We start from the raw sequence: 14416 nt of genomic DNA, 5'->3' as shown, positions 1-14416 counted from the left end.
CAGTCCTTGCTATGTTTCAAATGTCCTCTTTGTACCACATATTGCATACTTTTTAGTATTTGTGTTTTTATTTATTTTTTATTTTATTATGACCCGCTTTTATAAATGGCATTTAAGCGTTTCCTAGGAGAACGATTGATCTCCTAGGGTGGTGTTGCCTTATACATGTACAAGTTATAGGCTTTTAACTATTTTGTAATGTAAATACCAATGCTCTTATGAGGAAAAAAAAAGGGGGGTTCCCTTGCTTGTAGTTCACATCTGGTTTTAGTTTCTTAAGAAGAAATGCTTTTATTTCTCGTGTATATAGTGCATTAGAGAATGTACAGCTCCAGGGCCTCTGAGCTGTTAGCTGTGTCTTGAGCAGCGATAAATCTGTCCTGTTATGCGCTTCACTTACAATTGGTGGAGGAAGAGCAATGTAGTCTACTTTATTATATATGGCATATGCATCCTTACAGAAACGACGTCTAAAACAGACGTGTATTTCCCTGTGTTTGCCCTTTAGTTCGTTTCGGGGTGGCCCTACACAGGCAGATGTCTCCATTTTTTAGAACGGCATTAAGTTGGAGGTCTGCTTGTTTCCAGGCCGTGGTCTAATCTTATGATCGGTATCGGTGAAACGCATGCAAAGAAATCCATTCTGTTCTACCCACAAAAGTAGTCATGTTGCCGGCTTTGCATCCCCAACCTTTGTGTCTGAAGGTTTATTTATTTTTCTCTAGCTATTTACAGAGTGACACCTGCTGGCTGTAATGTTTAAGTGCATGTCTATCAAATGTATTGGGGACGGAATAGAAGCCCTGTTTAACCACTTACCTACCGGGCACTTACACCCCCTTCCTGCACACTGCCCAAGCAGCTTTCTGAGCTGTCGCACTTTGAATGACAATTGCGCGGTCGTGGTACGCTGTACCCAAACAATTAATCATTTTGTTCACACAAATAGAGCTTTCTTTTGGTGGTATTGGATCACTGCTGTTTTTTTTTTTTTTTTTTTTTTTTTTACAAATTTTTTGAAGACCTTTTTTAACTTTCATTTATTTTTTTATTTTATTTTTTTCCTGTCAGTAAATTTTGTATTTAAGTAATTTTTCGCCTCCACTGATGTGTGCTGATGAGGCAGCACTGATGCCCACTGATAGGCTGAACTGGTGGGCACTAATATGCGGCACTGGTGGGCATGGATAGGTGGCACTGGTGGGCACGAATGGGCGGCAGTGATTACCACCACTGACTGGCATCGCTAATGGGCACGGATGGGTGGCAGTGATTGCCATCACTGACTGGCATTGCTAATGGGCACTGATTGGTGGCACTTGTGGGCAGTGGTGGGAACTGCCACTGGTGGGCACTATATGCTGGCATTGGTGGGCACTGTTCTGTGACACTGTATTTATTGTAATCAGTGCCCTGATTAAATCCCTAGATGTCCCCCCTGTGAGGAAATGCTGCTGATCGGCTCTCCTCGCCTCACACTGACAGTGAGAGGCGAGGAGAGCCGATTACCAGCGTCTCCTTGTTTACATGTGACAGACTGTGATTGGACACTGCTGATCACATGGTTAAAGAGCTGTGTATGCGTCTCTTTATGTAGATTGGGGTTGCGCTGTGTCCTAGCAACACAGAGTGGCTGCGTGCCAGCGGCGGTTCTCGGACACCGCCATGGTGGCCTCCCTGAACAAGATCTGCACCACTCCGCCGTAATTTTAAAGGTGAGTGGGCTGAACGCAGTTAAACTATTCGGGGCTCCATTACTGTCCCAGTGATTAGTTTTATCAGATAAAGCGAGGGTAAAATCTCCAACTGCTACACAAACTAAAAAGAAAAGCAAACTACTCGGGGAGTACTAGTGGGAGAACCTCTGGGGGAATCAAGGATGTAGAAAGATCTGGGGGGTCCTAGTAGATGACAGACTGAGCATCAGCATGCAATGTCAGGCTGCAGCTACCAAGGCCGGCAGAATTTTAGCATGAATAAAAGATGTACTCCAGGGATAAAACTATAATCCTGCCACTATATAAAACGCTGGTTAGACCACATCTGGAATACTGTCCCATTCTGTGCTGAAACTGGAGAGTGTCCACAGAATGAGGAACGACTACAGGCACTACATTTATTCTTGCTTGAGAGGAGATATGGCGATTTTACAAATACCTCAATGGTGATCCCAGTATAGGAAATAAAGGATTCCGTCTCGGCGTGTAAGAGGACATGGGGCCACACAATGAGATTGGAGGGGAAGTGGTTTAACCTTTAACTGCGTAGGGGTATTTTCACTGTTGGGCCAATGAGACGGTGGAGTTCTCTTCCACAATTGTTGGCAGCGAGGAGTGTGGCTATTTTTAAGACTCAAGACTTAAGATGTGCATCTTAATGAACACAACATACAGGGATATGGGAAACTATTATAAACACTGACACACATCTACACAGGTTGAAGTGGATGGACCTTACCTATTATGTAACCTCGATAAATTATTATTGCTTTCTATCCCAGTTGCAGATTTCACCTCACTTCGGTCGGGTAGAGCTGCATGAATCTGGCTAAAATGAGAATCGCACTTTTTTTTTTTTTTTTTTTTTAGACTAAAGATTACATAGTTATCCAGGTTGAAAAAAGACACAAGTCCATCCAGTTCAACCTTAAAAACAATAAATAAAATAAAAAATATCGTACAATTCAATATATCCAATTTTATGCCCACAGTTGATCACGATTCTTGAGGCGTAACGTCTTCCACGTTATACACAAAATTAGGCTAACTTTACTTTTTTAAAAGCGGTTCTTCACCCTAAAGGGGAAGTTCCGCTAATCTGATCCCTCCCCCCCCCCCCCTCCGGTGCCACAATCGGCACCTTTCAGGGGGGAGGGGGGTGCAGTTACCTGGATAATCCAGGTAACTGCACCCACTTCCGCCCAGACCGCCGCAGACGCCCTGCCCCCCCCCCCCCCCCCCCCCCGTTGTGTTCTGGGAAACACACACATCCCAGAGACACAGCGGGGGACCAGAAGAGACACGCAGCGCGACTTGCGCATGCGCAGTAGGGAACCGGGCAGTGAAGCTGTAATGCTGCACTTCCCGATTCCCTGACCGAGGATGTCGGCGGGGGCAGCAGCGAGACGAGCGATTGCTCGTCATCTGCCGCCGACATCGCTGGACCCTGGGACAGTTAAGTGTCAATTTATTAAAAGTCAGCAGCTGCAATATTAGTAGCTGCTGGCTTTTAATATTTTTATTTTAAGTGCAGAACCGCTTTAAGTACTTTTCCCAAAGTGTTTGAAAGACCGCTGCGCAAGTAGTGTGACATAAAATATTGCAACTGCTATTTTATTCTCTAGGGTCTCTCTCTGTGTGTGTGTGTGTGTGTGTGTGTGTGTGTGTGTGTATGTGTATATATATATATATATATATATATATATATATATATATATATATATATATATATATATATATATATATATATATATAATGTGTGTGTATATAATCACATTTGAACACGGGTTCATTCCTTTGAACTAAAAGAACTGAGAGTTGCAATGTATCTCTTTATCTCCCAGTGCTGAGGAATGTTGATAAACATTGCCTGCTTTTTTTTTTTTTTTTTTCTTAATTTGACAGCTCTGAGCAGCTCTGCACTTGTCACATAGAATCAAGGAAATTTTTGGTTAGGATTGTGAGGCAAGTTGAATTGAGATCTTTTTAACGATTTAATCGTGCAGCTCTGTCAGTTGAAACCATGTCATGTCACCAATGTCATTTAGAACCTAGTATAAGGTAACCCTTTTATTATAAAATACCATAAAACCTTCACAAGAAATAGTACCTACAATTTCCCCTCTAGTAAAGTGTGATTATAGTGCCTTCAACACAACAGGAAATACCTCAACTTACTGACGGTATACAATTAAATGGTTAAAGTCTATTTCCTCACAACAAATATATGCAGTGCCTCTCTGAAATACGTTTCCTCGTATTTTATCCCTTCGAAGTACAGGAAATACCAGTTTGGGCAATGAGTGGTGTCAGTCCTGCCCAGTTTTCATTTGCTAAACTACTGAATCATGCTACATTTTATGTTCACAGCATACTAATTGGTCTGTAGTCCAAGATGAGAATTAGGAGGGCTAATCCCGCAGTTTGAGACCACGCACGAGGTGAGCACAGGGCAGCTTTGAATTTCTGAGTTCAATAGGCATTTGTTGTGCACTTATTGCACAAATAGAATACCACTGGTACGGAAGGTCATTGTTGGCGTTTCCATACACTTCACAGTGGTGTAGTGGTTAGCACTTTCACCTGGCAGCAATAGGGTCGCTGGTTCAAATCCCAACCATGACACCATCTGCCTGGAGTTAGCATGTTTTCCCTGTGCTTGCGTGGGTTTCCTCCGTGTACTCCGGTTTCCTCCCACACTCCAAAGACATGCTGCTGGTAGGTTATTTAGATCTATTCAGACAATAGACACAAGACATAATGAGTTTTGATTAAGGCCCCTTTCACACATGCGGATGGTATGTCCGTATTTCATCCATCCGTTTGCGGATGATATACGGACATACATTCATCCCTATGGGATAGCGGGTGTCTGCGGATGACCATCCGCAGACACCCGCTATTGTCCGCCTCCGCAACTGTCCGATTCTGCAGACTGAGGAAAATCCTATTTTTCTGTCCGTCTGCAGAGCGAATCGGGTGAACACGGACAGACAGTCCGTGCTCATCCGATCCCCATAGAGGAGAGCGGAGAGCTGACAGGGCGGTCCCTGCACAGTGTGCGGAGACTGCCCTGTCCGCCGCCGGCTCAGCGGGGACAACGGATCGATCCCCGCTGAGCGAGCGGATCACCACGGGGCGGATCATTACTGATCCGCCCCGTGTGAAAGAGGCCTATCAGTTGTGTGTGTTTTTTTTTTTTTTTTTTTTCTAAGGTTTAAAAGTCCTGTGTGGGGATGCTGCAGTCTGTGAGATCTGTGATCATTAGGTACACAGAGAGCTGTAAGCACAGACTGCAGCATCCCCTCGCACTAACCTCTCACTTAGCTCAGTGGGCAGAGCCAGCACCGAGATGCACGTCTGTTTACACTGTGAAGGCTGTGATTGGACACAGCCATCACCTGACCGGGAGGGCCAATCACAGTGCCCATATCCCGATTTTGTGATGGGCTGTGCCTGAACATTGCAGCCATCACAGGATCGCAGCCGATGCATGGCCTCCCGTTCTGAGGAACATACAAGTACGTCTACTCAAAACGGTGACGCAGTTAATAACCTAAAGGATGTTTGTTTTGTTTTTTGGTTTTTTTATGCTTGCTAAAGTAGCACTCCACCTCAGCTGTTAAGCGATGGCATCACTATGCCTATGTATGAGCTGTACATATTCATCCAGTTTTCTATAAGACGAGGTGCATTTAGCACTCCCATCATCTTCTTGACATTGCTAGCAGAGTATGAACAACCACAGGGGTTCTGATCTAATCCTAACACAGGTTTGAACAGTGCTGGTAGTCTTCCTCCCCTGGATGAATCATCCTGGATCCGGATGTCTTTTGACGTGACATTTATCCTTGGAGAAGTCTGTAAACTATGTAATTAACCGGCTTAGTTAAATAGGAGGCATTGATTAATTAATAGCATCCAAATGTCATGTATTGATTGCCTCTCTTATAATACAAGGATCACTACTCCTGGTCAGAGTCTAATTGAACACCTGCATGTTCTCACTATGATACTAAAATGCCAGAAAATCTATTGACTACAGAAGACTAATCCCTTTTTTTTTTTTTTTTTTGATGAAAGACTTCACTGAGTGCTTCACAAGGTACCCCGGATTCCAGGAGTCCGTGTGGGTAGTCTGATATATCTTATAGTGAAGTTTAAGCAGCGGGATCAGGGCATTTTGCAGAAGGTTTCAGAACTAGAATGGCGCCTGTTTCAGATTAATGTCGGCCTCCTCCGCTACCCAATATTTAAATTTTCATTAGGCATCAGTGGGTTAAATCTCCTGCCCGGTGCCTTGTCTTTGTAAAATACAACAGTGCAATTTCTCTAGGGTAGTATAAAGCTTGGCCATACATGGGTCAGTTTTTCATTCAACCAGCAGGACTGACTCGATTTCCCCCATCCACACATTTAATATTGATGTGGAAATCCTCCCCACTGTGTCATTGTATGACAGGGGGTAGTCTCCCCCACCATCAGAATACACTGGTAGTGCTGAAGCCTATTGCCTGCAGTGCTAATTGAGAAAATACCAGAAGGGTGGTTGAACAGAAGTCCATCGTTAGATGGACTTTTTTTTTACCACAGTGGCCACACATGATCTAATATCAGCCAATGGACGATTTTCCATTCATGTATGGCCAGCTTAAACCTATCCATACAGATGGAAATTTGGTGGGCTCAGCAGGTACCAGCTGATATTTAATCCATGTGTGGGAAGGCTGATTGTATCCAAGTTGATCCATTGATCACCTTGGGTACAACCAGCCTGTCAGATTTGTTTTCCATTTGATTTCTACCGGTGGCTATAGCCGCTACCAGTATTCATTGTGTTCTGTTGGCTGGAAAGGCTCCCCACACCCGTGGTGGAAGGAAAGAAAACCAAGTCATCTATGGGCTGATTAGAGGAGCTCCAGGCTCCCCCCAAAAACAGTCAGCAGCTTCAAATGTAGCTGCTGACTAATTGGTCAACACATTTGCCTGCCCAGGGATCCAGTGATTGTCCTCACCCGAGCTGATTCTTCAAACTGCTTCTAGTGCATCTTAAGTAAGGGAAACTGGAAGTGGAGCCTTGAGACTTCACAGCTGGCTTCCTGCTGCGCATTGTGGGTGGCCCCAGCGTCTTCTGGGACCTGTGATGTGTCCCAGAAGACTGTGAGGGAAAGTTGGGGAGGGCAAACTGCTGACTCAGTTTGCCGTAGCAATCTGAGGCAGAAGTGGGAGTGGGTTACCTGTCAAAACCAGGTACCTGCATCCCACCCCCCCCCCCCCCCAAAAAAAAGTGCTAGATATGGCAGTGGAAGGGTTGCAAGCAAATTGCACTTCCCCTTTTGGGTGGAGCTCTGCTTTAAGTCTTCACCCTTTTTATCTCAAGTTTGGAACAATAACCTAACATCAGAATGGGAACATAACCATTATTTGAGTTTGTAATGTTACATTGTAGGTGAGGTTGAAAAAAGACAAAGTCCAACCTATGTGTGTGATTATATGTCAGTATTACATTGTATATCCCTGCATGTTGTGGTCGTTCAGGTGCTTACCTAATAGTTTCTTGAAACTATCGATGCTCCCCGCTGAGACCACCACCTGTGGAAGGGAATTCCACATCCTTGCCGCTCTTGTGGTCATGGCATTCCTGAGCACTGGGATTTCTAGAAGTTATAGGTCACCAGGAGTCTCTGACTTAGAAGATGCCTGCATAGACGGTGCTGTGTGGAGCTGCACTGTCTGGTCTGGATGGAGTTTGCCATGGAATACACAAAGTGGTTATTGACTGGCTATTTTTACACTGTAGCCACTGTCCTGGTATTCTGTGTAGAAAGGAATTGGGTACTGTAAGGAAAGATGGTTTCTGGTTGGTTCCTATGGATTGCTATACACCCCCATGCTGTACTGTACTGATGAAGTGCAAGCTCATATTTTCAGCCCCAAAAAAGTCTAATTTAGACATAAAGCATCACTTCTGAGATGTATGCAGCCCACGCTGTGCTGGACTCTGCATGGTTAGGAATCTGGTTTCCACCCTTGTGCTGGCAGGACAACCATATAACCGATGTGATCACCCTGAAATCATTTCATCAGCCCCAACAAAATCTTTATTTTGCTTTTCCTTTGGACAGAGCGAGTTCGGTCAGGCGATGGGTTTTGATGTCCATATTGGGGGGATTCCCTTCACTTCCTGATGCAGCGACAGGTCACAGCAATACAAATCCCACATGAGATTCTAACCTTTCCTGATCTGCAAACTAAAACATTATAGGTTGTAGATGCATCCGTTCTGCTTGTCTAGGTTTTGTTCTGCCTCTTCAGTCCTGTTTAATGGCAGGAATAGATTTTCTGTATAGGGAGTGTTGATGAAAAACAGATGACTGAAACGCAGCCACAAAGTCTCTGGGGACTGTTTACATTTCCCAAAAAGGATGACCTGAATTGTACTGTGACGGCGTATTTATTACTAAAAACCGGTCATTTCTAAGTAAAGGGCTTCTCTGCTTTACATCCTTTGTTGGGTTTAAAATTTTGTTGGATGTTTGACTAAGCTGCAAAGCTTTCGTCAATGCAAAACTAGCGTTTCAGGTTTTGGTGAATGTTAAATCGAGCACTGGCTGCCTTTTTTTAATCTTTCAGAGATTCTAATGGGTATGTCACTCCAATGTACTTTCCACTGCAGTCGTCTTTCTCCTGCTGCAGGTTTTGTAATGGAATATGAATTTGAAATCCATAGACGGGAAGTGCCTTTTAGTGGATGTGGTGACTGCATTAGTATTCTACTCTTCTCCCCCCCCCTCCTCATGTTTACGCTATGATCCTGCTTAGGTTGGCCACACTCTCTCCACTAGCTTTTGAAGGAGCAGCATTGTTGCCCTGATTTGAACTACAAGCACATCCATTACATTGTGGGGGGGGGGGGGGGGGGGGCAGTTTTATAGCTGATGGGTTGAAAGGCAGATTTGATATTTAATTTCAGTTAAAAGGAAGTTACAAGGACAAAATGTTAAATATTTAAACTGAGAAAATGTGCCATTTTTAAGAGTCAATTTTGACACCGATGGGCGCAACATGTCACAAAGTTGAGACCGGACACCAGAAAGTTGCCAAAGTGGCACAAACCAGGAAGAGCTGGAAGAACATTTTGGTTCTAATTAGGTTAATTGGTAACTGTTGACTGTCATGATTGGGTATAATAAAAAAAGCATCTTAGAGAGTCGGTGTCTCAGAAGTAAAGATGGGAAGAGGTTCACCAATCTGAATAGCTGCATCTAAATGTCAAACAATTTTCTGAATGGTGTTCCTCCCTGTATAATGGCAAATACTCAAATTGGGGGGGGATGCCGCATCCGCCAGACTAAAGAGAGGAGGGACCTTCCAGCTTGTTATCAGTGCTCAGTTGAAAAGCCTACATCTCTGATGGTATGGGGGTGCAATAGTGTGTATAGAATGGGCAGCTTGCACATCTGGAAAGGCACCATTAATGCTGAGATGATAGAGATAGACTCCAGATTTTAGAGCAGCATAGGTTCGCATCCAGATGTCTTTTTCAGAGAAGGCCTTGTATAATTCAACAGGACAATGCTAAATTGCATCTATGACAACAGCATGGCTTCATAATACGGAGTTCAAGTACTTAACTGGCTTGCCTGCAGTCCAGACCTTTCACCAATGGATAATATTTGGTGCATCGTGAAATATGTCAAAAACTCAACTTTAATGGGACAACATTCCTCTTCCAAAACTCCAGCAACTGCTCTCAAATATTCCCAGACAGTGTTAAAACAGTATTCTACACCGTGGTTAAACATGGTCCTGTCACCTTTTTGGAGACGTGTTGCTGTCCTAAAATTTCAAAATGAGCTTATTTTTTTTTTCTCAAAATTTCAAATTTTCTCAGCATTTAAACATTTAACATTTTCTATTGTGAATAGTTTGGGTTTGAGATTTGAAAATCATTGCATTGTGTTTTTTATGTAGATTTTAAACGGCGTCCCTACTTTTTTGGACTTGTTTTAAAACGATTGCATCTTCCAAATGGCTTCAATATATTAAATTTATGAACCTGGCTTTAGATGTACCTTAAAGCTGAATTCCGTTATTCAGCTCCTTTTGTAAACAATGAAGGCACACTGTATTAAATCCAAGGAGGTGCATGACCTCTCCTGGGCTTATCTCCGTTTTTATTGCAGTCCCGTAAGATGGCTATGGCTGTATTTATGGGCGCCCTAAGCTGATGCTTCAGGTCTAAGCTTCTTCAAGATTGCAGTCGGTGCAGCTGCTATGTCTTCCTCTCTTGCTCATTGAGGCTTGATTCACACCTATGCATTTTTTTTTTTTTTTTGTGCTTTTTACATTTTGCAGATTTTCTCTACAGAACGTGTTCCATATCCATGTTAAATGGGCTGTAATGCAAATCTGCAAAAAGCACTAAAAATGCATAGGTGGGAAATCGGGCCTAACAGAAGACTTGTGTTTTGTGAAGGAGTTCACATAATACAAAGTCATCTCCGGAGGGGTGGGCATAGCTGCTCTGTGTGCCTCTCTCTCCTCTCCCACAGCAGAGCCATTAACCAGTCGGCTATAAATAAGAGAAGTTCATGCACTTGATCTTAACTCGGTGTGCCTGCACTCCCTGGAATTTATCATTAAAGTATTATAAAAACGTAAAATGTCGTCAGTGTTTTAGACCCCTAGAGTCTTATATTATACTGCTTTAGAAAATGTGTAGAGCCACAATTCTTCTGTGTCAGTGTGTGTCTATGTACTTTCACCAGGCCTGTTACTTTAATGGACATAAGCTTGGTCACTTGCAGTCACCATAAAATCCATGATCTGTGCAGAGAAACTGGTCAAGGCTTACCACCACTATCCATATATGGGCCTTCTCTTTTTTTAAAAAGTTAGCCATGTTATGTTTGGAATTTGGAGTATTCGCTTTCAAACTGTACTAACCATTTTTTTTTTTTCTATCCATTGCAGCTTGGCAATGAGGACCAACAGGAGAAGCTTCTACGTGAATGGTTGGACTGTTGTGTGACAGAAGGCGGTGTCTTGGTAGCCATGCAGAAAAGCTCCCGCCGTCGTAACCACCCACTAGTGACACAAATGGTGGAAAAATGGTTGGATGGTTATCGGCAGATTCGCCCTTGTACAGCGCTGTCTGATGGCGAGGAGGATGAAGAAGATGAGGATGAGTGAGAAGACTCTTGGGCTTAATGTGTAAACAGCACATGCTGTGAGGTCATGACTGGGACCTGTGTTGACGGGACCCCGTGTTATGTGCTTGGGGTCTCATGCAGGGAGGAATGCTCCAGCCCACCCAATCCTGGGGATAACAGCACCTTTTTGGCTCTGACGACAACATCCTTTTGTTATTGAGACCGGACACTCTTTTTTTTGTTTTTCGTCTCTCCCTCTTAATCTGGGTTGTAAATCTTGGTATAATGCATGTGTTGTGCAATGGGGGAGAGAGGACTTTTGAAGGTAAAAAAAAAATTAGAAAATAAACACAAAAACCCATGGTCAACCTATCAGAGCAATGGGCTGGCCATTAGTTGCTTTGCTCCTAGTTCCTGACCCTTTCTGTTTATTGCAAGGCTTATGTTTCATTTCAGATATTATTTTAAATTGCCCTGCACTTGATTTTAACCCCGGCATTACTAGACTGGCCACAAGAGTTGTATATTGCACAGTTACTCATAGCTTATGGCTGTCTCAAGCAATAAAGGGGTTAAATATACTTTCATTTTAGAATTGTATACACCAGTAACACAGATTTCAGGCCCTTCCCACACAAGACATTGATGGTCTGGAGGTCAGACCAAAAGAGCATTTTTATTTTAGTTTTCCCTTTTTAATATGTGGTAATGAATTTAGTTATAAAGGGTAAGTGAAGGAAAGCTGAGGAATTTTTTTTTCACTTCCTGTCTTTATGGCTTCCTAATTTTTTCCCCGTCACCCAAGTATTTTTTATTTTATTTTTATTTTTTTTCCCCTTCCCTTCTTTGAAAACTTTATATATTTATTTGTTCAAGAACACTTTGTCCCCCTCCTCACATGCAGGAATTAGGTTCTAAAGCGATTTGTGTGCAGTTTGCCAGCTTGGACTTGATTGCGAATGTGACACAAATACATCGTCTTGCTGTGAACCAATTTCTCGACTGTTCATTTACTTCTGTGTTTAGTCAGCTACTCGGAGGACACTCCGGATTATGGTCATGCTGGAGAGGTAGGCATATCTATTTAGAACATCAGTGCAGCTTCTCAGCCTGGAACTTCCATTGCTCCTCAAACATTTCTAAGGCCTCATGCACACTAGATGGTTTTTACAGCGGCTGTTTTTGGCTTCAGGTGTGTTTTTTTTATTTTATTTTTTTTCTGCAGCCAGTAAACTCCCCGGCATGTTATACCTATGTGGCCATTCAAACAGGCTGTTTTCTGGCTGGGGTGGGGGGGAAACCCCTAGAGCTAGTGGGTTTTGAGAGTTTTTGAGCTGTAAAAACACTGTAAATGCAGCTTGTGTTTTCTTGCTAAAAACATGAATGCAAAAAAGCAGGAAGACGGGGCAAAACTATTTTTAACGCTGCCACACTACTGGTCGTTTTATTAGGCCCAGTGTGCATGAGGCCTAAAGATGAAAGATTGTTCTAACATTGTTTGACACAATGTATGGGGGTTCCAGAAATCGAGATTCCATGATCCTAGATCAGTGATGATGAACCTTGGCACCCCAGATGTTTTGGAACTAAATTTCCCATGATGCTCATGCACTCTGCATTGTGGTTGAGCATCATGGGAAATGTAGTTCCAAAACATCTGGGGTGCCAAGGTTCGCCATCACTGTCCTAGATAGTTATATTGACGTTTGTTGACCAAATAAGTACCTTTGGTATAGGATATACTAATTTAATTCAGGGCTCCTTTACCGGGATTTACTATGGCTTCATCCTGTGTTTCCTGATGAGACGTTAATATGGGTTTTGCACATACACGTCCTTTCACCTCTTTTACTGCCTTAATATAGTATCTAGACTATCTCTCTCTAAATAAACCTAAACAACCAGTGATGTGTCAAACACCAAATATATATATATTCAGAAAACGCTAGAAAAAAATAATTGCTGCTAAACTTCATTGTGTCTTTTTCACCACACCATGTGTATCTAATAGGTGCAAACAATGGAATGCAAAAATATTTCTCCAAAATAGTCCATATTTTACAATCCTTCATCAATTTCAAAATTGTGCACAATCTTCTAAAATTGTCCAGTGCTTCTTATGCTGTACGCCAGGAATATGCAATTAGCAGACCTCCAGCTGTTGCAAAACTACAACTCCCATCATGCCTCTGGGTGTCATGCTTGCAGCTGTCAGTCTTGCTATGCCTCCATGGGTCTTGTAGTTCTGCAACAGCTGGAGGTCCGATAATTGCATATATCTGCTCAGTAGACCTCAAATTCCATCAAGGTCATAAACGCATATGCTAATAAGACCACAAGATGACCTCCACCACACTTGATGTGTCTTCACACCCCCCTCCTATCGCAGTCTCCCGCTCTTTAATGTGGGTACTTGCATAAAATGAACGCATATCTAGTGCTCTCTGTATATAGGGAGATGATGGGTAACCAAATTTATTGAACTCGCATTGTATTACATATAAGCAGCTCAAAAAAAGCCCTCATCAATATGATGGTTCAGTATGTCATGGCTGCTCTCCTCCTTAAAGCAGAAGTCCTAACCCCCCCCCCCCCCCCCCCCCCCCAAAAGGTGCCAAATGTGGCACCTGAGGTGGGAAGGAGTACGAGTGGAAGTTCCACTTTTGGGTGGAACTCTGCTTTAAGTTGACCCTAATATATCTCAAGGTCATAGACCTTTTTTTTGGGGATTCAATTCGTGTCCTCTTCATTCCTTTGCTTTCTCTTTCCTCCTAAACTAGACAACCATACAGTGCCTTGCAAAAGTATTCACCCCCCCCCCCCGGCATTTTTTGTGTGTTGTTGCCTGTTTGAGGATTTGCAGAATTTAATTTACAGAACATGCCCACAACTTTGAAGATTATATATATTTTTATATTGTGTAGCAAACAAGACAAAATAACAGAAAAAGTCAATGTGCATAACTATTCACCCCCCTAAAGTCAATACTTTGTAGAGCCACCTTTTGCGGCTATCACAGCTTCAAGTCACTTTGGATAAGTCTCTATGAGCGTGTCACATCTTACCACTGGGATTTTTACCCATTCCTCCTAGCAAAACTGCTCCAGCTCCTTCAAGTTGGAATGGTTTGCACTTGTGAAGAGCTATCTTTAAGTCTGACCACATATAGTCTATTGGATTGAGGTCTGGGCTTTGACTAGGCCATTCCAACATTTTTACATGTTTCCCTTTAAACCATTCAAGTGTTGTATTAGCAGTGTGTTTGGGGTCAGGAAGGTGAACCTCCGTCCTAGCCTCAAATCACACAGAGTGGTACAGGTTTTGCTCAAGACTATCCCTTTATTTAGCACCATCCATCATTTTGAGAGTCTCCCACATGCCTTTTTTGCAAATGCAAAACAAGCCACTTTGTTTTTTGCTGAAAGTAATGGCATTTTTCTGGCCACTCTGCCATAAAGCCCAACTCTATGGAGCCTATGGCTTATTGTCGTCCTTTGTAGAGGTAGTCCAGTCTCCAGGGTTACCTTAGGTCTCTGTGCTGCC

General features: G+C 43.0%; 1 protein-coding gene across 1 annotated transcript in view; it reads left to right on the top strand.

Moving 5' to 3' along the window:
* Positions 1–11867, top strand: part of ZRANB1 (zinc finger RANBP2-type containing 1) — a 107866-nt gene extending 95999 nt beyond the window's left edge. Inside the window, exon 10 of the mRNA XM_077455563.1 lies at positions 10695–11867. Coding sequence (XP_077311689.1) covers positions 10695–10913 — 219 coding nt within the window. The 3' untranslated portion in view covers positions 10914–11867. The remainder of the gene's footprint in view (positions 1–10694) is intronic.
* The last annotated feature ends 2549 nt before the right edge of the window (positions 11868–14416 follow it).

The sequence above is a fragment of the Lithobates pipiens genome, unplaced genomic scaffold (assembly GCF_037356315.1).
Source record: "Lithobates pipiens isolate NorthernLeopardFrog02 unplaced genomic scaffold, aLitPip1_a1.2 Scaffold_25, whole genome shotgun sequence".
Classification (NCBI taxonomy): Eukaryota; Metazoa; Chordata; class Amphibia; order Anura; family Ranidae; genus Lithobates; species Lithobates pipiens.
This window is presented reverse-complemented; position numbering and strand designations above follow the sequence as displayed.